Below are 19,808 nucleotides of genomic sequence, written 5' to 3' on the forward strand. Positions count from 1 at the left end.
ACAGAATCAAGAAAGACAATGATGTATCTTGCGAAAATGATAGTGATTAGCATTTTCTTGAGCTGTAGAGTTCTCAAATGGTGTAAAAATAGATGGAATACAGTTGTTTTTCGAAGCATACTAAGTGTGGCATGCATAAATAATTCTTAATATGTTATTTAATCATAGTAGTATAAAAAGCAATTGATTAATTAACAGTGATAGATATTTTATGAATATAATATGATTGGAAAATCAGCTTACAGTTATTCAGCTATCACAGTAGTACAACATGTGTCATATTATATTATATTAACATTATTTTCCAGAACAATAAAACTGATGTCAAGACAGCGCAGTCGTTTGTACACACAGGGTGCTCTTCTCTACCCCTCAAATGGGACATTTATAATCTGACAACAGAAGCTTGACCAAACACCAATAAAAAAAGTTGTTACAAACACATCCATTCGATGAACAGCAGATGCTATAGACATATTATGTCTTTAACTTGGCCAACAGATTTGTACGCAGTGTTCTTTTAACTACTGTCATTAATTTAAGTAATGGTGCATGTTGTACTTCTGTATGTTGATTTCAATCCTATTACATTCACAAGTCTCATGACGTGGTGTCGGCATCCTGCCAAGGACTCGTGTTACGGAATGCGTGCTGGTTCGAGTCATCATGGGGAAGAAATTCTCATGAAATTCGGCCAGTGTATGGGACCGGTGCCCACCCAGCATCGTGATGCACTTGGGGAACTACAATAGGTAGCAAAATCCAGTTATGAAAGCCAGCTATAATGGCTGGGGGGATCACTGTGCTAACCACGATACCTCCATTCTGGTTGGATGATCGTCCACCTCTGCTTCGGCATGTGGACGTGAGGCCAGCAGCCGGCTGGTCAGTCATGGTCCTTCATGGGCAAGTTGTTAATGTTCATTGTTAATTAATTAATTGGCTTTTATACTACGGTATTATGATCAAACAACATACTTTATTATTTTTTGTTTTCCCCAGTATTGTGTTTTCTCCGTTTATGGCGCTCCTTTCATCTACCATTTATAGCTTCAGTGATTTCTTCACCCCCCAGTGTTCTGTGGTAAATGTTCCTCTGCTGATTTTAACATTGTGCTTGTGATACCTTTTTATTCTATCAGCTGTAGTTTCATTATTTATTTATATGTTTTTGGTTTATTCTTTGAACTCTTCCCATGCAGTGGATATTATTTTTCCATTTGATGGATGGTGGTATGAGATGACGGGAATTTAATAACCAGAAATTTCGTCACACTTAATTTTGGTCATCATTTTATCATCACTTGATTTTGCTACCAGTCACATTTTATCACCACTTATTTTGTCACCAGTGACACTTCGTAACTATTCATTTGTCGACGATTATATTTTGTCATTAACCTGTTTTGATCATGGTTCAATTTGTCACTAATACACACTAGCAAAATATATACATAACCATATTTAAGACCCATTCACAATGAAAATTAAACATAAACATAACGAACACGAAAGTTTGCAGTTAGGTTACCAAATGGATCATTCACAATGATTCACATAAACTGACATTAACATTTCTATTATACGTTAAATTTGCAAACTCTAAACTTTCATGTTTATGTTTACGTGATTTGGAAACATTACATGGAGAGAGTATTTTGATTGTTCAATGCACTTTCTTTGCCTAAAAGTTAAATTTCGATCTACTGGCTATAATGATAGCTAGACGCATGCAATATGGAATGCTTTGACGAGAAACAGATTTTGTATAAAAGTACGCACGCACGCACGACATAAAACGTATAACGATAATAAATTAAAAGAGAAAGTAAGTATAAAAAAATCACACACAGGAAATTAATAATGAAGGTAAATCGGGAATTAACTGTGGATTATGATGCAGAGAGTTCCATTGTTTCCCTTGAGATTGTGTTATCAAATTTTGTTTGTTGAAGTCTAAGTATGTAGATTTAATAAATCTTTTCACAGAGTAATACATAGCAGAGTACTAGACTTACCTCCTACTACCAATGTGAGTTTGACGTTGTTGGTTCTCAGCTTTACAGACTCTAATGCTGCTTCTACAGTGGCATTCGTAACTTGATCACAGCCACTGAAGTCAAACAGTTCCAGTTCACTGCATGACGTCACCACACTGAAACAAGCAGAAATAAGACAGCAGTGTTGCAGTCACTGAGAGTGTAAGTAGCAACGGGAAAAATGTAAGTAAACTGAGAAGAACTGGAAGCAAACACCATAGCTAGCCATGTTTACATAACTCAGATATCCCATTCAAGAATATAAGATCCCAGAGAGCAAGCATGAGGAGTTTTGTAGCACCATGTCCATCATCCCTGCCGTGGTAGAAGCAGCAATAAGGGAGACAAAAATGCGCAGGCGATGACGGCATCTTCAAACTGGGGGCTAAGACCTAGTACCAATCATTACAAACCTGTTTAATGAGATCCTAAAATCAGTAGAAATACCCAATGAGTGCAAACAGAGCACGATAATCCTACTTCACAAGAAAGGAGGAAAAGATGAAATCAACAACTACAGGCCGATCAGCTTATTGCCAAACCTGTACAAACTGTTCACGAAGATCATAACTAAAAGAATGACAAAGATCTTGGATGAGAATCAGCCAATGGAACAAGCAGGTTTTAGATCGGAATTCAGTACTATTGACCACCTCCAAACAACTAACCAATTCTTTGAAAAAGTACAGGAATTTAATCTTAAAGTATTCATAGCGTTTGTAGACTACAGCAAGGCTTTCGGTTCTGTAGAACACAAATAAATCTGGCAGGCTCTCGCAAACCAGGGGATTCCAAGCATATACACCAGGCTCCTAGCAAAGCCGTACAGCAAGAATAGTGACGGAGAGAGAACTAGGCAGAGGAGTGAAACAGGGAGACCTGCGCTCTCCGAAGCTCTTCACATGCTTGCTTGAAAACCAATTCAGGATGCTGAATTGGGAAAGTAAATGGACTGAGAATGACCCACCTCCGGTTCGCAGACGACATAATATTGGTAGTGAAATCAGCAAAAGATCTAAAGCAGATGCTTGAAGAATTGGACAGGATCAGCAAAGAGGCAGGCTTATCCATGAACCCAGAAAAGACGAAACTAATGACTAACGCGTCTGAAGACCGGATCCACTTAAATGGCCAGCCACTAGAATATGTGGAAGATTATACCTACCTGGGCCAGAACCTGTCCTTCTCCAGCAATTCAGAGAAAGAAATAAAGAGACGAATCAGCATGGCATGGAAGAAGTTCTGGTCTCTAAAGGTCATACTTATAGACAAATTCCAGAAGCTAAGCTTAAAGGTTGAGACCCTGGAAAAATGTGTATTACCAAACCTGGTCTCTAACATCAAAACAGAGGCGTATGCTTCAAACCTGCCAACGCAGTATGGAAAGAAAAATCCTGTAACTTTCTCTGAGGAACAAAGTAAGGAACGAGGAGCTATGCAACCGTACCAGCATGAAAGAGTGAGATTTTATCTTAATAGGACAGTTGTGTTTGCAGTCGTGAGTGATAATTTATCTTAATAGGACAGTTGTGTTTGCAGTCGTGAGTGATAATTTATCTTAATAGGACAGTTGTGTTTGCAGTCGTGAGTGAGATTTTATCTTAATAGGACAGTTGTGTTTGCAGTCGTGAGTGATAATTTATCTTAATAGGACAGTTGTGTTTGCAGTCGTGAGTGATAATTTATCTTAATAGGACAGTTGTGTTTGCAGTCGTGAGTGATAATTTATCTTAATAGGACAGTTGTGTTTGCAGTCGTGAGTGAGATTTTATCTTAATAGGACAGTTGTGTTTGCAGTCGTGAGTGATAATTTATCTTAATAGGACAGTTGTGTTTGCAGTCGTGAGTGATAATTTATCTTAATAGGACAGTTGTGTTTGCAGTCGTGAGTGATAATTTATCTTAATAGGACAGTTGTGTTTGCAGTCGTGAGTGATAATTTATTTTAATAGGACAGTTGTGTTTGCAGTCGTGAGTGAGAGTTTATCTTAATAGGACAGTTGTGTTTGCAGTCGTGAGTGATAATTTATCTTAATAGGACAGTTGTGTTTGCAGTCGTGAGTGATAATTTATCTTAATAGGACAGTTGTGTTTGCAGTCGTGAGTGATAATTTATCTTAATAGAACAGTTGTGTTTGCAGTCGTGAGTGATAATTTATCTTAATAGGACAGTTGTGTTTGCAGTCGTGAGTGATAATTTATCTTAATAGGACAGTTGTGTTTGCAGTCGTGAGTGATAATTTATCTTAATAGGACAGTTGTGTTTGCAGTCGTGAGTGATAATTTATCTTAATAGGACAGTTGTGTTTGCAGTCGTGAGTGAGATTTTATCTTAATAGGACAGTTGTGTTTGCAGTCGTGAGTGATAATTTATCTTAATAGGACAGTTGTGTTTGCAGTCGTGAGTGATAATTTATCTTAATAGGACAGTTGTGTTTGCAGTCGTGAGTGATAATTTATTTTAATAGGACAGTTGTGTTTGCAGTCGTGAGTGAGATTTTATCTTAATAGGACAGTTGTGTTTGCAGTCGTGAGTGATAATTTATCTTAATAGGACAGTTGTGTTTGCAGTCGTGAGTGATAATTTATCTTAATAGGACAGTTGTGTTTGCAGTCGTGAGTGATAATTTATTTTAATAGGACAGTTGTGTTTGCAGTCGTGAGTGAGATTTTATCTTAATAGGACAGTTGTGTTTGCAGTCGTGAGTGATAATTTATCTTAATAGGACAGTTGTGTTTGCAGTCGTGAGTGATAATTTATCTTAATAGTACAGTTGTGTTTGCAGTCGTGAGTGATAATTTATTTTAATAGGACAGTTGTGTTTGCAGTCATGAGTCCTAAAGACTTCTACGATGGTGTTAAAACTTGCAGAAAGGAACAGATCTAGATTAAAGAGAATATTAATAAGCAGCTTAGAACTATTCCATCTCTCTTCCACTGGGCTGGGATTTCAGAGGTATTACGATGGACAAATTTTCTTTAATCACTGTAGTTTCCCATGCCTTCAATACCATGAAGTGGTGATTTCTGACAACTATGTAGCTGGATAATTTCGTAATCATAATGTTATAGATTTACAAAACATGTAACAGTTCCGGAACTGAGAGGACTCTAGACAAAATACACAAGCAATTATTATTTCTGTGTCTGCATGTAGTATAGTAGATTGTTGAGGTCTCTGAGGCTCAAATACCGTAAAAAATAAAGGAGATCATTGCAGTGCAGCACGAATTCTTGAAATTTCTACATGCTTTTCAAACTTAACAGTGGTTAATAATAGTATCCAGGACATTCAGAAACCAAGAGGCTGAAGTTCACATAAGCTTATTTCCATCCCAAATGACAATTTAAATTTTGTTATTGTACACAAAGATTTAATATCAATAAATTCTAACTTATTTTATCTATATCTAGGTACCTGATGCAGCCAACATCTGTGAAGGTTGGACATCCTCGGCAAACCAGCTTACGAAGCTTGCCTTTGCATGCAATTGCTTTCAATGCTTCATCAGACACATTCGCCAAGTAGCTCATCGAGAGATCAACCAGATTGGGTAATTCTGCCAGGCACTTCAAGCCAGCATCTGTCAGGTTTGTTGGTTCAAAGGAATTGATGCTGCATCCTGGAAGAAAGAAACACAACATAGAATTGTCATTTACACAACTTAAGACAATGTGGCTTGTTCCTTTACATTTGTATCCTCACAGGTTGTTAAAAGCCGTCCTTGAAAACTTCTATGTTTCATCTTAAAGAATATATATGTTTCAATTATATTTCCTTAGTTATTTGTGAGTTTAGTGAATATAATCCTACAAGCTCCTTCACCTGCTTAAATGTCTACAAAACAATACCTTGCCCATATAGGAAATGTAAGCAGCTACTTTAAATGGATCATTCTGTACACATAGATATCCACGAGCTTCTTCGCAAGATTATCTCAAGTAAAAAGGATCCTGTTAAATAATTATATTAAGTATCCCCACAATAGAAATAGTAATTATATGAAGTACGTATGAGATCAAATAAAAACAAATTCTCTGAATAATTGCAAAAGTATAAATTCAATGCCTACAAGTAGGGTGTCTTGTGTGGGTTATGTGCCATTAAAACGTGACTGCATAAGAAGCTGCCTGCCAGTCGTGGTCTTGAGCTCTCAGTTTCAGTACCTGCTTTGATACAGAGGGCGTGTTGTTCATTTTGCTCCACGTGGCAACACTGTGCATAATATTGTTAATAAATTTAAAACAATGGATTCTGTTCTCGATAAGTCACAAATAAATCATGTGTGCTTATCAAGGAGGAACTACAAAATCGGAGAAACAAAGTTCTAAGAAATCTCTGTGATGACATGTACAGAAAACATTAATTTTCTAAGTTTCAGCTTCGAAACCTACCAAACTTTTAAAATTTAAACCATATGAGATGACTACAGTTCAGGAATTGCAGCGTCATTTTCTGTACCTGGGTTTTAAATAATGTCAGTGATGGCACAATTGAGCCAAGACAAGGTTCCATTCATATGGTATGTGACTGATGACACAGAATAACAGGTACAGAAGTGCAGAAAAACCCGAACTTTTACACGAAATGTCATTGCATGACCAGAAAATTTAGAGCATGATGTGCTGTAAAGACAGACAGAATAATGGGCCTATATTTTAGAAAATATCATCAATGCACAGAGGTACAGGGATAACATATATCTTTCTTCAAACAATTATCCGACATAGAATGTCAATCCGCCTTTTCTCTACAACATTTTGCCACAGTGCTGATGACTCGTTAACTTAATTGAGGAAGTTTTTTGAAAATAAGGCCATTGCAACAAAGAATACAGATGTGAAGGTCATGCACAGCCAGTGCGATGTTGTACAGTTGGGGTGATTCTCTCTTTTTTCGCTCTACTGTAACAGGTGTATGTGTACGTCTTAAAAGTAAACCGGTGCTTAACAGGAAGTTATTAATATCCTCTTTAACTTTTTTAAAATGTGTTTTTCTTGTTTCTTCTGTTATGAACATTACATAAGTAGATAGCCTAGATTTAAGAATTTGAAAGCATTGATCTTAAGTTATGGCCTTCAATTATATATAGAAGGAAAACAATTTTGAATACAGTCACATTTATTCTCTCTTACTTCTATTATATACATACAAAATTAAAAATTACTTACTCACGGCTTTTAAGGAACCTGGAGGTTCACTGTCGCCCTCACATAAGCCCACCATCGGTCCCTATCCTGAACCAGATTAATCCAGTCTCAATAATCATACCCCACCTCTCTCAAATCCATTTTAATATTATCCTCCCATCTACATCTCGGTCTCCTTAAAGGTCTTTTTCCATCCAGCCTCGCAATTAATACTCTCTATGCATTTCCGGATTCGCCCATACATGCTACATGCCCTGCCCATCCCAAACATCTGGATTTAATGTTCCTAATTATGTCAGGTGAGGAATACAATGTGACAATTTCTGCATTGTGTAACTTTCTCCATTCTCCTGTAACTTCATCCCTCTTAGCCACAAATATTTTTCTAAGCACCTTATTCTCAAACACCTTTAACTTCTGCTCCTCTCTCAAAGTGAGAGTCCAAGTTTCACAACCATACAGAACAACCGGTAATATAACTGTTTCATAAATTCTAACTTTCAGCTTTTTTGAGAGCAGACTGGATGACAAAAGCTTCTCAACTGAACAAAATTAATAATACGAATATTAATACTTCGTAACATAAACAATTAAAAACAAACAATAAGCACAACATAGAGTATGAGTATTTTACTTCTGATCTGAATTATCTTCTGTCACTCATAGTAATACGTCACAACTTCATTAAATCACCAATTACAAAGACGTAATACTCATAGTAATACGAGTACAATGTAAAACAGTCAGTACACCGAAATTTCTTTACAATAACACAAAAGATTATGAGGCATTAATTTTCAAAGCACCCTCGCAGATGCAGGCGATTTACAGAATATTCACACTAATGTGCTTCTCACAAATGGAAATAATAGCCCAACAAACTTATCCGAAATCCAATTAAGGACGCATCCATGTAAATTAAATCTTGTTCTTATGAACTTTTACATTCAAAATGACCTCAGCTATAAGCTCAGTATGCCCCCATATAAATTAGATCATTTTCATGTGACCTCAGCAATAAGTCAGTACGTGTAGATCACCCTAAATAATACAAAATGCAGCAAACCTGTGATGTTGAGTTCCTCAATGCTGTGGCAACTTCTGGTAATGGTGCCCATCAGCTGGTCGTTTACAGCAGGATTAAGTTGAAGATTCAAGCTAATAAGATCGTGTAATTGGTCCAACGGTTTTAATGCTGTGTTGCTAAATAACGGAAAGTACTGTGTCATTGACAACGACTGCAGGTTGGGGAGAGCACCAATTATACCCGCCACATCACTACTAGTCAAGTTGATGCATGAATTAAGACTAAGACTTCTAAGACTCTTCAGAACATGAAGTCCGTTCACAAGGCTTCGCGATCGCAGATTGTTGCACTCATCCAGCACTAATTCCTTGAGAGGTGCATGCGACAGACCATTGAGGCATTTTCCAGTAAGGCTGTTATTGTGAGATAACGTCACAGACTCCAGATTTCTACTATTTTGAAAGAGGATCTGAAGATCTTTGTCAAGAGCTCCCGAACATCCATCAAGATTCAAGACTCGCAACTCGGCGCTGACGTTGGATAAGAGTTTGAGACCAACTCCAGCCACCGGCAATCCAGCCAAATTAAGGCAGCGCAGGTTTTTACAGAAGGTAGCTGAAATGAAAGAGAAAAATTGTATTACCAAGTGGCACATGCTTGCTGGATCTACAGCCAAGAAAATCAGCTTCTTTACTCTATCATTCACTTTCAATAATCTGTTCGAACTTGTTGGTAACCTTAACAGGACATTTCGGTTGCGTTTCAGAACCTGTCTGTCGAGATTCTAACAGGACAGCAGTAGATGATTTTAGCAGTGTATTAGATTTTCTATGCTGTAGTGTACCACAACATGTTTTCAGGAGTCTGACAGGACTTTGTCTAGTGCATGTGTAGAAAGGATCCTAAGTTAAAAGGAAGGTGTTAGGTTTCTTTTTCTGAATTAAAAATGCGTCACACTGATTTAAAAGTAAATACAGGATATGTGCAAATGTGTAGACACCCATGTGCAATCACAATATTAGAAAGCAACAAAGCTATTACTTTCACCACACAGTAATTGTAAGTACCTATGCTTCTTTTGTTTCCTTGCTATTTTTATTTAAATTTCTAGTCCAATGCAGTCCATTCTTTTTTTGTTTTTTGTCTCTACCATCTTCTTAATAATAATGATGATATTGGTGACTGAGGCAATGATAAATCATGGCATTTAAATTTCCAATCCGGCATTTGCCTTTGTGACTAAGGGAAATCCAGTCAGATTGGTCAGCCATGGCGTTTGAACCCAGGATCTTCCGAATACAAGTCTCAAACACTACTGTCTGAGCCGAGTCCCTCAGTTCTTCAATTATTATTACAATCATAATTATCATTACTACGGATATTACTAATATTATCATTCAAATACTTGGGGTATACTATAGGCCTAAGCAGTAACATGAGCTGCTGCCAGGAAGTCAAGAGGAGAATAGCAATAGCCAAGGAACCTTTTAATAAAAAAGGAGCATCTTCTGTGGACCTCTGGTAAAAGAACTAAGCAAGAGACTAGTGAAGTACTTTGTATGGAGTGTGGCATTGTATGGGGCAGAAACACGAACATTATGACGAAGTGAAGAGAAGCAAATAGAAGCATTTGAAATGTGGATATGCAGAAGAAAGGAATGTGAGAAGTGGACAGAATAAGAACTAAAGCTGTGTTGGGAAAGAGTGGGTGAAGAAAGAATGATGCTGAAACTGATCAGGAAGAGGAAAAGGAATTGGTTGGGTCACTGGCTGAGAAGAAACTGCCTACTAAAGGATGTACTGGAAGAAATGGTGAACGGGAGAAGAGTTCGGGGCAGAAGAAGATATCAGATGATAGACGACATTAAGATATATGGATTATATGTAGAGACAAAGAGGAAGGTAGAAATAGGAAAGATTGGAGTAAGCTGGGTTTGCAGTGAAAGACCTGCCCTTGGGCAGAACATTAAATGAATGAATGAATGGATGAATGAATGCATCATCATCATCATCATTATCATCATAGGTGACTCTGGAGGGACAACAGGAGCTAAGGGTATTGCCCCGTGCCTATTTTGGTATGGGACAAACAATTCCTTTAGTCTGGTGAATTTTTTTATAACATCAACAACTTCCTTGAAGATTCTGTTACGATGTTCCTTTGGAGTTGAACTGTAACAACCAGCTAAACCATAATCTTACATTCACAGTAACTTTCATTTCCCTTGTACTTGAGATTTGTTTAGTCCTAGATGTTTAAGTTCATTCTTAACGCTAGTTTATTTGTGACTAAAACTGAAGACCTCTTTGTGTTAAAAGTGTATAGAGTGGCCTTCGATTGAGTGTGGTAGCTGAGTAGCAGTACTGGTACATACACCACCCGATAATTCATGCCCCTGTGCTTAAAATCAAACCGCTGCTGCCGCTACCACTACCACTACTATTATTAATTTACCATCACAGCCAGCCTCTTAAATGCTGCTGAGTTCACACATGCTCTACCTGCAAGATTTGTTCCTCATGGACCAACTGACTGTCCCAGCAAAATAGTAATTCTGTATAACTTAACTCACCAACAATCCTGAGTACTCCAGGACTTAATTCATGAGGTTTATGGGAGAGATCCAAACTGTGAAGATTCCTTCCACATCGCTTTAAAAACATTGTAAGTATAGGCATGTCGAGGTACATGTTGGACGATGCAGGAAAAAGTGAGGTGAAGTCCAGATGTTTCTGACACACCCACATATCTAAGCATACCATCTGCCAGCGCTTGCAAACTGTAAAAACAATGTGGTGAACAAAAATTAACGAACATAGAGCACACATATGGATAAGTCCAACTGAAAGCAAAAGATTAAGCATGATACAAACCTTTTCACAGCTTGAAATCCAAACTAAAGGTGACAAATGATAAAAATTACTAGTTACTTACTTACAAATGGCTTTTAAGGAACCCGCAGGTTCATTGCCGCCCTTACATAAGCCCGCCATCGATCCCTATCTTGAGCAAGATTAATCCAGTCTCTATCATATCCCACCTCTCTCAAATCTATTTTAATATTATCCTCCCATCTACATCTCGGCCTCCCCAAAGGTCTCCCAACTAACACTCTATACGCATTTCTGAATTCGCTCATACGTGCTACATGCCCTGCCCATCTCAAACATCTGGATTTAATGTTCCTAATATTCCAAAGAATACAATGCGTGCAGTTCTGCATTGTGTAACTTTCTCCATTCTCCTGTAACTTCATCCCTCTTAGCCCCAAATATTGTTCTAAGAACCTTATTCTCAAACACCCTTAACCTATGTTCCTCTCTCAAAGTGAGTGTCCAAGTTTCACAACCATACAGAACAACCAGTAATATAACTGTTTTATAAATTCTACCTTTCAGATTTTTTGATAGCCTAGATGACAAAAGCTTCTCAACTGAATAATATCACATATTTCCCATATTTATTCTGCATTTAATTTGTTACTGTTGCTCCAAGATACTTGAATTTTTCCACCTCTTCGAAGGATAAATCACCAATTTTTATATTTCCATTTCGTACAATATTCTGGGCATGAGACATAATCATATACTTTGTCTTTTCGGGATTTAGTTCCAAACCTACCACTTTACTTGCTTCAAGTAAAATTCCCATGTTTTCCCTAATCATTTGTGGATTTTCTCCTAACATATTCACGTCATCCGCATAGACAAGAAGTTGATGTAACTGTTCAATTCCAAACCCTGTCTGTTATCCTGGACTTTCTTAATGGCATATTCTAGAGCAAAGTTAAAAAGTAAAGGTGATAGTGCATCTCCCTGCTTTAGCCCGCAGTGAATTGGAAAAGCATTAGATAGAAACTGGCCTATATGGACTCTGTTCTAAGTTTCACTGAGACACATTTTAATTAATCGAACTAGTTTCTTGGGAATACCAAATCAATAAGAATATTATATAAAACTTCTCTCTTAACCGAGTCATATGCCTTTTTGAAATCTATGAATAACTGATGTACTGTACCCTTATAATCCCATTTTTTTCTCCAATATCTGTTGAATGGATTTGAGGGAGGTGGGGTATGATGATAGAGACTGGCTTAATCTTGCACAGGATAGGGACCGATGGCGGGCTTATGTGAGGGCGGCAATGAACCTTCGGGTTCCTTAAAAGCCATTTGTAAGTAAGTAAGTAAGTAAGTAAATTTGTTGAATACAAAAAATCTGATCAATAGTCGATCTATTACGCCTAAAACTGCACTGATGATCCCCAATAATTTCATTTATGTACGAAGTTAATCTTCTCAAAAGAATATTGGACAACATTTTGTATGACGTCAACAAAAGTGATATTCCTCGAAAGTTACCACAGTTGGTCTTGTCCCCCTTCTTAAAAATAGGTACAAAATCACTAGTATGGCTTCATAAAGAAAGGCTTTCGACATTGCAAACCCAGGCTAAAAGCATGTCTCTCCATTTCCTGCTTTCATCTTGTGCCATTCCATTTATTTGAAGCAACAGTAACAGGTATGCCAACCACATCTACCAACACACAGTCCATAACCAATGTCGCCAACATCCCTAAAGCAAACTTCAATTGATACTCCTGCTGCACATAGTGATCCTTGGCAGACTTTCATCTGAGCCAACCAAATATGTAAAATGCATTGAGAAAGTATGTGTTATCTATAAAGTCCAATTCTTCAGGGCATGGCTGTATTCAGAGTTGACTCCATTTCTGTGCTATAAGACAAAATTCATTACCACAGATAAGACAACAGGGAGGGAGGAGGACTTTCTGCCTACAGAGCCGTTGCGAGTAGGAACTAAATCATATGAACTTATCACAATGCGGGCTTCACGAGCTTTACTCTTCCATCCACGTCACACAGCTGAAGGCAAGCACAATCATCACTAGGCTAACTGCAACTGAGAAGAAGAGACAATGTGGAAGTCATGCTGGTTCAATTCTGGAAGTCTGTCCACTGTCAAAGTGCTGTATTTTCTTTAAGTCCGTACTATGTTCAACCCAAGTTCTGTGTCTGTGTAATGTGAACTTGGAGGGGGGGGGGGGGGAACGAAGCAAATTACTCTAGGGAGGAACTCTATGGCTTTCAAATAAACCTACGACAGATAAGACGAAATGTTTTTTTTTTTTTCACTGTCTTAACATGCAGTCAACGAAGAGCTCCCTGTACCTTTATGATTCGCAATGTTGATGAAATTAGTAGGTTAGGAAATCTGTTAAAAGGAATTCATTATGTAAAAAGGACAGTGTAACAGAGCAGAACTGAATTCTAACATAGGCTTAAAGCACACCCTCTCCTTAAAAACAGGCCTGACAGTTGAGTTAGGATGAAGTGAAAAGCAAATTCTGGACGGAGATGGAGCCAGTAACAATATACTAATTCCGGAACATGTATACATTATACCATTTCAACATTTCCATTCATTCTAATTGTGTGGAAATAATATTTCGTAATATTTACTGCAGAACGATATCTGTTGTGGCATACCAAACCATTAGACACACATTTAAGTAGAAACGCACCATTCATACTTCTAGCATTATTGAAGAAGCAGAGTTTAACTCATGCATACAGCATCCCTAACTGTAGGCCTACTCTCCTTCCAAAACAAGTTATGTCAAGGACATTCATTGCCAAGCAATTAATAGAAATTATGGTAACCAATCTATTACCAAAAATAACAAATATTAAACAAAATACAAAATATTCATACCTCTTTCAATTCTAATCCTTTCCCTTTTACTGAGGAAAGAGAATATGTGCATAAGGCAGTCATCATTGAGAATATGAATTTTGCACTCTGGCTCATCAATTTCTGTTTCTTTTTCTCCAGTCTCCAGTTTATTTCCAACATGGGATGCTTCACAAGATGGTTCACTCCCACCAACTGCTCCAATTAGTTGATCATCTTCTGAAGTGGTTTGTTCAGAGTCTGAATTATGTCGACGTCGTTTCCCTTCATTAGATTTCCACAGTACTGTTCCATCTGGGAGTTCTACCGGCTGGTGCCAGCTGTCAGCTGGGGCTACATGCAAGGTACGCAGATGAAGCCTCAGCTCTCCTTGTTTCAACTTCAAGACACTAGAAGTAACAGTGACAAGATAAGTGTAACAGTGACAAGATAAGAAATTACAATTCATAACAATTCTTGTTGCCAATGATTTGGAGGCAGTACAAACATAGGTTAAATTTAGAACAGGCAGGAAAATAACTGTCAATAAAACCAACATCCACTGTGAGATCACAAGAGCTACCATGAAATTTTACAGGAATGAGAAATCACACTCATTTAAATAAGTGTAATCAACTTTGTCTTTATCTAGAATCAGTAGAATCATTCGTTTTCAACTGCAACATGGAGTACCTACTACCCTATTAAACTAGAGCTCTAGTCTCCGCGAAAAGGGCTATAAAGTTAGAAAACACACAGAAAGGATTGGACTAACATGATATATGATGATTCTGGTTGTAAGGCAAAGAATACTGTTTCCAAGCTTGTAAACTCCATCCATTTGCTGTTGCATCTCTGGGTCCATTCTACCTACGCCCCTACTACATTATGTTCAGCCAAGCAATGACACTTGTCATGGGTAAGTGGACAAATAGTACAATAAGGATAGAATATGGGAGTACCAACATCGCCCTTTCTTCCCTTTGTAGCCTATGGCCACGCAAACTACTGTCCACTCCGCCATGTGGTCCACCTTAGTACTTATAAAAAACCTGAAATTAGAATGTTAAATTGCTAGAGATTTTATCTAGCAGTGTGTACTGTTCCAGTGCGACAGCTGGCCTAGCCTTCCTGCAAACGAAACGAATGTCCATTCTTACCATTGTTATAATAACCTGAAGTATTTTAGCACTCAACTTTAAGGAATATGGGGTGAGGCTGCTTGCATTCATCTCTTGCATACGGTTATCAACACACTTTGTCCTCCTTCCTCCTGCCACAACAGTTCTGTTGAGTTCTGACAATGGCACAAAGGTAAATGTACGAAGTTTAATAAATTTTGTGAAGAAGCATGCAAACAAAATGATTTTGGCAGTTTCTCATTGGTGCTGACTCGAATAGAAGCTTTTACACACACCTCCTCCTTAGTACTAGACACTAAAGTGTTTATTTCTGTTATTTTGTTGAGCCCAAGCACAATACAAAGTAAAAGGACACAGATGTGGATAAATCTGACATAGCCAGACACATATTAAAGATCACAGCATCTGCAAGTAGAAGACGTTACCTTCTCGTGCTTACAATAACCTTGAGCGTAACAAAACATGTGACAGTGAAAGAATTAGTTTTCTCGCTATAGTTTCATATACCACAGTCAAAATGACACTGTGTTTCAGATTATCTCAGATTTCTTTAAATGTCGAATGATAGCAGTCCTCCAAATGTCTTGACTGCAGTGTTGTCAAGGAAGCTGCACGGCTAGGGAATGCCATGGAATATCTGCAGTCATTAGAAAGGCTTGCAGCAGTAAAATTTCTACTTCAGAGTCTTGTCTGCGTTTAGCCACAAAATTGTGGTACTGCATTAATTGGAACTTTTTCCTTCACATGCAACAGCTTTACAGCACAGTTCATTCTTACCAAAAGAAACGTCATTTGTGTATCATATGTGCCATAAAACATAAAATATGCAAATATATGCACTAGCAAGGTTAAAATATGGATAAAATGTAAAGCACACTTCAGTTCCAGTTTCCATGTAATATATAAAAGCAATCTAAAAATGCACTTGCATGTAAATCCAATGTATACTTCATTTAGACTTCAAAAGCAGCACTGAAGTTACATTACTCCACAATCGTCCACTGTACTGTGAGTGGGGAAGCAGAAGGACGAACATTTAGGGAAACTTGTGACAAATTACACGCTCCAGGCAATGTATTAAACACTGATCAAGAAACTTTTAATGGCAATAAATCTCAAGTTAGAATTTCAAGCATATCAGCAGGAATAGATCAAAACGAAGAATAACAGCAATGTTGTGTGAGAACTCCACGGATACAGAAAAACTGAAAAAATATGCATTCAAATGTTTTAAAGGAATACTTTCCTGCCATGTTACTGCCTTCGTAACTGGAAGGCATAAATGCCTGCTGGCTTCTTGCATTGGAAAAAAGAATGAAAAGCTTTCAAACCAAATTTCTGCTTGTAACAGACCGTAAGAATATTCCAAGGTTCATGGAATTCATTAAAGTGACAGAATCGAATTGCAGAAATTAATCTCCTTGCAATGTTTTGTCATATGGATCATGAATACATACTTCACTAACTGTCTTTTTACTATTTGTTGACCATTTCTTCTAGTAGAAACACAATAGTTTACTCAACTTGTGCATGTGAAGTTCTTCAATGATAACAGATTGTGGAATTTTGTCTGGGTGCTTTTTAGCTCTACGTCTTTTTCTTTCAATTAGTTGTTTCACATTCAGTTCAGCAATGCTAGCAACATCTACATATCTATTTGTGACACATCATGTATGGCATACATCCCTCTTTTCACACTTCGTGTACTTTTTCCGGCCATTTTTACAATAGGAATTATGATAGAAACAAAAAAATGTTGATTATATAATACATTTTTGCCTTTTTTTTTAATTATCACTGCTTCCTCCCCCATAATGAAAGCTGTGAATCAAAATAGAAATGGGCTTAATGTAAGAGCGCTTTAAAAAATGTGCAGACATGACTGTGATCACATGACACATTCTAACCTATTCCTCAGTCAGGAGATAATCCAAACAGTTGAAGTGATTTACCATTAATTCAACTACTTCCTGCAAGAATCGTCATAGGTGGGAATATGAACATAATAATCTTAAAAACCATGGAAATGTTCACTTTCAATAGTGAAGTTCGGAATTTTGCCTGTGATCGAGGAAAGAGCCTGCCAGTGTTAAAGAACTGGACCTCGCAACATATTGTGAAGACAGTGCACATAGTAGGATGCAGAAGGCACTGAAAGAAAAAAATCTGTCTTTTACCGAGGCTCTAAATGTCAATGAATTATTGCATCTTTAGTTAAACAAAAAAATGTTCCTGATAATATGGCAGAAAGTGCAAGTTAATCATAAACTACATTATCTCGAAGAAATTAAATGAAAAAATTTATTTACACTACAATATGAACACTCAATACGAAATTCGAGACTGCTGACAAAGTATGGCTACTGTACTGTTAATAAAAAACTACTGTACATATTGCAATGTTTTATTGTTAGGCTATGATGAATCTGTTCTGTTTAATGAAATTTCAATATACAATAAAATCCCTCGTAACCGGCACTCAAATAACCGACGATACCAAAACAACGGCACTTTTGGCTCAGCCAAAAAATAAATAAAAAAAGTTTAAATCTGCCACATTCTGGGCCTTTGCCACATTAGGAAGTTCATCTCCAATGATTATTCGAACCTAAAATTAATGTATTACTTGTGTTGTGTGATGTGTTTAATAAAGAAAATCCACACAGTTGTTATGTTTATTTAGTTACATGTATGTTCGGGCCGTCAGTGACGCCACATTAGGAAGTTCGCATGAACATTCATTTTCAGTGAATATTCGAACCTAGAACTAGAACCTTATAGGGATCAATGGCAGGCTTATGTGAGGGTGGCAATAAACCTGCGGGTTCCTTAAAAGCCATTTGTAAGTACGTAAGTAAGAATTAGTGTATTTGTGTTGTGTGATATGTTTTAATAAGAAAAAAACCACACAGCTTTTATTTATTCAGTTATGAGCAAGTGATAGAGAAAAAAGCTTCACATGACTACAATTCCAATATTTGGCACCATGAAACATGAACATTTTTCTGTATACACGGGTATTTATTCAATGATCCAGCAAAATCTCGCATCCGGAACTAGCCTGGTCCCTTTGGTGCAAGTTAAGAGGGATTCTGCTGTATTGAAAATAATTTCACCGTCCCCAGAATTTCGTTATACCAACTTTCAACTGAATCAGCATGTATTTTCACAGTAATTCCAATTTGTGTGTGATTTATAACTAAGAGTCTGTATAAAACAGGTAACCTTAGTTTGATCAACCCTTTGTAAAATGCTCATGTTGCAGCAATAAAGTAGAGCCTACAAAACATGTGACATACCTTTCACTAATGAAACATCCTGCAAAATATGCGGCATACATTTCAAAAAAAGAAACATCTGTATTGTACTACTTACGAAAACGAGTGTATTGATCATTTAAGTTCAGATAAACAATGTTTTGTCACTGATCAGTTCCCAACAATCAAGCACAGATAATACACATGTGAACAGAGAACAAAAATATTTTATAAGAAATTCTACGATACTGCCATATCCAACAGGATTATGATATACAAAGTTGTAAATACAGTAAACGAAACAGAATGGAAAGATGAGATTGAAAACCACTCTCTCAAGCTCTCACCATCCCATTTTTACTTGTGGATCAATTTAAAGGAATTATATTAGTACAATCCTCATATACTTAAAACTGGAAGGCATTACTGTAAGAGAAATTTATTTCATTAGCCTCCAAAAATTGCTTCATAAATTCGAAACATTTTCAAAAGATGTGAATTGTGCCTAAATGTCAACAGAGGGCATTGCAGCCACTGCTGTGATAAGGACCAATAAGGTTTTTGATGTATTAATACAAAACTACTCTCGCCTGCTCTTCTGCCACATGTTTTGCGAGGGAAGTGAAGGTTACTGTCATAGTCTTAAAATAACAAATACTTATCGATTAAGATGCTTTTTATGTCTACCTGATGTACAAAGCACCATATTAAGATCACAGTTTTATTTACCTTGATGCATCTTCTGGATACTTGAAAGTTACAAAACCGAATCTCTTTTTTGCCTGAGTAATTCTGTCTCTTGAGACATGTGCATCTACAACTTTTCCATACCGACGGAAAAGACGGCGTAAATCACAATACGTAGTCTAAAAATAAACAAAAACAATTATGATTAATACTAAGACGGTACAAATCCATCTCATGTTTCCAAATATATGATTCGCACGCACGCACACACACACACACACACATACACACACACACACACACACACACACACAGCTCAGCTTTATCATTGATAGCCTAACCAAAATGCATAATCATCTGACTGCCCATGTATCTTTCAATGCCATCTAGGTGAGCAAATCATATATGTATAGTCAGGTGCTTTGAAACAGAAGTATTGTTTTAAACTGCAAGGAGAACAAAATGTACTACATACACACATACCATTCAAGAAGCAATGATTATTTACTTGTGCTCTGTAAAATAAAATAAGAAACAAAAACTTAAACTAAAATACACGAAAATGTGGTGAAGCTGCACTGAGAAAGTTTGCAAAACTTCCATTTGAGCACATACTTGTCATTTAATTATGCTCTTTCCTTTTCTTCTACAGTTAACAACGACTAGTACAGAGCAGTTAGTACCGTTCAGAGCGCTGAGAACGGGCATAATCCCAAATTGACCCAGATCCTGAGAGTCAGCTGACATGTTAATACTCAGTTCTGTGTTAACTTGTTAGTTAGGCCACAACCACAGTTGCCAGATGTCCTG

The 19,808-nt window shown here is 37.2% G+C and overlaps 1 protein-coding gene across 3 annotated transcripts in view; it reads right to left on the reverse strand.

The window, feature by feature from the left end:
- Positions 1 to 19,808, reverse strand: part of LOC138708707 (F-box/LRR-repeat protein 2-like) — a 44,435-nt gene that overhangs the window by 14,203 nt on the left and 10,424 nt on the right. For all 3 annotated transcript variants that reach the window (XM_069838829.1, XM_069838813.1, XM_069838820.1), the window contains 6 exons: positions 19,041 to 19,177; positions 13,955 to 14,322; positions 10,792 to 10,998; positions 8,258 to 8,833; positions 5,459 to 5,663; positions 2,019 to 2,155 (listed from right to left, as the gene is read on the reverse strand). In XM_069838829.1, coding sequence (XP_069694930.1) covers positions 2,019 to 2,155; positions 5,459 to 5,663; positions 8,258 to 8,833; positions 10,792 to 10,998; positions 13,955 to 14,322; positions 19,041 to 19,177 — 1,630 coding nt within the window. The remainder of the gene's footprint in view (positions 1 to 2,018; positions 2,156 to 5,458; positions 5,664 to 8,257; positions 8,834 to 10,791; positions 10,999 to 13,954; positions 14,323 to 19,040; positions 19,178 to 19,808) is intronic.

The sequence above is a fragment of the Periplaneta americana genome, chromosome 1 (genome assembly GCF_040183065.1).
Source record: "Periplaneta americana isolate PAMFEO1 chromosome 1, P.americana_PAMFEO1_priV1, whole genome shotgun sequence".
NCBI lineage: Eukaryota > Metazoa > Arthropoda > Insecta > Blattodea > Blattidae > Periplaneta > Periplaneta americana.